Source organism: Aedes aegypti, chromosome 3 (genome assembly GCF_002204515.2).
Source record: "Aedes aegypti strain LVP_AGWG chromosome 3, AaegL5.0 Primary Assembly, whole genome shotgun sequence".
Taxonomy (NCBI): domain Eukaryota; kingdom Metazoa; phylum Arthropoda; class Insecta; order Diptera; family Culicidae; genus Aedes; species Aedes aegypti.
Genome location: NC_035109.1, coordinates 267,698,743 through 267,701,696, shown reverse-complemented (window position 1 = coordinate 267,701,696; position 2,954 = coordinate 267,698,743). Strand labels below are relative to the sequence as shown.

Below are 2,954 nucleotides of genomic sequence, written 5' to 3'. Positions count from 1 at the left end.
CCAACGCAAACTCAGAGAAAGAGTGCTACACCGTACTATTTTCGGCAAATGCGGCCGGAACGTTGGCACCGCCTTTAGTTTTGTTCCCGTACAAGCAGAGGCTCCCTGCAGATATCGTTAACAGTGCACCAAATGGCTGGGCTATAGGTAAAAATGCGTCAGGATGGATGAATCAAGAAACATTCTATTACTACTTGAAGAACGTATTTTATCCATGGATTGTCAAGAGTAATATTCCTCAGCCCATTCTGCTCTTCGTCGACGGTCACAAGTCTAAGAATATTGTCCTGATTTGTTTATTCCCAAATTCTACACATGTGCTGCAGCGATGTGGCGTTTTTCAGGGGTTTTCAGGGGATTAAAATTGCAATGGAATAAACATCTAATAGAGTGGCGCACTTTCCATGCCGGCGAACCCATAAAGCGACATGAGTTCGCACCGCTTTTGAAACAGGCTGTTGATGATATTCCAAATATGGCAAACACCCTCGTGAACGGTTTTCGTAAATGTGGATTGTCGCCCTGAAATCCGGATGCTGTCGATTATGCCATGCTTTTAAATACAGAAAACCAAACCCATTCAAACACCACAAATCAGGAAACAACCGAAACTAGGCTCATGATGGATCTTCTCCGATATATTTCAGTACAAAAAAACATCTCTGAACTCTGTACATGATACAATACATTGAATGATTCGAACACTGGGACAGTTTGGACAATCTACAATATCCGAATTCTTAAAACGATAAATCAGAATTACTAGTTTGACTTGCTCCATCTACCGCATCACTGATCCAACAAGCCCCTGTACATCAGCGCTGGCAGTTCCGATCGAATGATACTGCTGAACGGTTCGGTTTCATAGCATGGATCATCCGGATTACCCTGATCGAAGTTGTCGAATGTTGTGTCGGTAAGCTCTTCGAATTTGAACTTTTCGAATACAACCACGTGCATGACCTCTGCAATAACAGTTATCAATCAATCACTATTCGTTGAACTTGTCAGAAGACACTCTTACCAAGGAATCCCATCCGAAGCAGTTCCATTTGCAGGTCCACTAGACTAGGAATCTTCTCCATGTACCCTAGTTTAGCCAAAACCGCTGCAAAATGATGATGATATTCGTACACGATACGATTCCTATGCGCCTTCTTGGTATCATTATCGACTATCAAGTCCAACAAGTACAGGACATCAATTGCCGGCGTTCCCCAATGACAGCACTGGTAATCAATCAGCATGGAATCCACGATTCGCCCGTCGGAGTTCTTCTTGACCAAAATGTTTTTCCAATTCATGTCCCCATGGTTAAGCACATTGTATCCTACGGTTTGCGGATTGGGAGTGTACACGTTTGCGTATTTCGGACCCACCGATTTGAGTAGGGTTCTCAACTTTCCAGTGAATGTTTCGCAGTCATCCCACTTTCCAACAGCGTCACAAAACTCTTCGAATCTCGTGCTGAACTGAGTGAGCACCATGCCTTCGCACAGAATCTCCTTTATGCTGTTCGATGATAGATCCATGATCTAGAAGTTGATGACCAGATGATGAATTCTTAGAACAGACGCTTTTTCAATTGATAGAAATTACCTTATGCTGATTGAGATAAAGCGAAGCTGCGTGAAAATTTGCAATATTTCTCAAAGTATGCATCACTTCTTCGATACTTCCGATGCAGACACGATTCGGCAACCAATCCTTTGGAGTCATATCTTCCAACACGATAACGGTATTCGGCTGGATCGATGCATAAATCAATCTGAATATAAAGATTACCAACGGCTAATCGAATTTCAATATTGAATCCTTACCGAGCAACTTCGAATTCTTCACCGGCTTCTTTTAGCACCTTCGCCATGGCAGGAAGAATTTCCCTGTACATTAGAATTTCCTTGGAAAATATCTTACTATCCTTGGACACTTCCTTCTTGTATCCTTCTGCTGTCGGTTGAGTTTTGATGATCAGGCTTATTTCCTGCTCCTCGGGTAACCTTTCCGATTGATAGCGAATCGCAGTGCGGAACATTACGCTACCATAGTGGTCCCCAAGGGTTGCCGGACGTAGTATGCATTCACCCACCAGCTGAAGAGAAGGATCATTTTCAGATTGTTTCAATATTTCTGTGAAAAAATGATCGTTTAGCCACGCAGGAGTTTGACTGTGGTCGGACATGGTGATCGAGAGTCGTTCACTGCAACACTATCTTTGAACAGAGTTGAAAACGCTGTGGCCAGATTCGCATTTGCTAATGCTGATACGGTACGTGAGATGACGGGGAGAGTGGTGCAGAATGCCACATTTAGCTCTATGCAAAAATGGATGCTTATGATTCAAACTATGGGACATCACGGTTTTCGATTAAATCTCCAAGATTTAGTCATATTCTTGTTCAACTAGGTACTCCTAGACACTCCCGTGCAAAAGTTTGGGTTCACCCCCTCAAAAACATACAAAAGTGATCTGTCCATATCTCTGTGATTACACGTCCAATTGAAACCCTCTAAGCCGCTCTCGAAAGGCAAAGATTTATTCTTACTTCGTATGTATTTTCCTAAAAACATTTTTTTGCACTTTGTGTACTAAATTTTTACTTAAAGTTGTGACATTTTTCAAAAAACACTGATAAACATAGCTAATTTCCTCACCATTGGATCGACCAAAATTTTAAAACAAGGTGTCATTAGAATCGTAATCTTATATTCTTTGAAGTGCACTCACAAAATTTTTGCGGAAAAATTTAAAAAACTGCTCAAGATCAATGAAACAGTCATTCAAGTCATCGTGCAAAAGTTTGGGTTCACCTGAGCCACACGCAAATCATTTTTGTCAATATCTCTGCCATTTTTCTACCGATTTTTATAATTCATAGCTTTTACAAACGTAAATAATGGCGCGTACATTATTGATTTGAGATTTCATAGAATTTTCGTTTTTCAAGTATGTT

The 2,954-nt window shown here is 41.2% G+C and overlaps 1 protein-coding gene across 1 annotated transcript; it reads right to left on the bottom strand.

Annotated features, from left to right (window-relative positions):
* Positions 1-612: 612 nt before the first annotated feature.
* On the bottom strand, positions 613-2,242 carry LOC5579808. The gene is made up of 4 exons (XM_001648071.2): positions 1,821-2,242; positions 1,600-1,768; positions 1,025-1,535; positions 613-965 (listed from the first exon to the last, which is right to left on the bottom strand). Exons 1-4 carry the CDS (start codon positions 2,180-2,182, stop codon positions 790-792), a joined length of 1,218 nt encoding a protein of 405 aa, XP_001648121.2. The 5' UTR covers positions 2,183-2,242; the 3' UTR covers positions 613-789.
* Between the last annotated feature and the right edge of the window lie 712 nt (positions 2,243-2,954).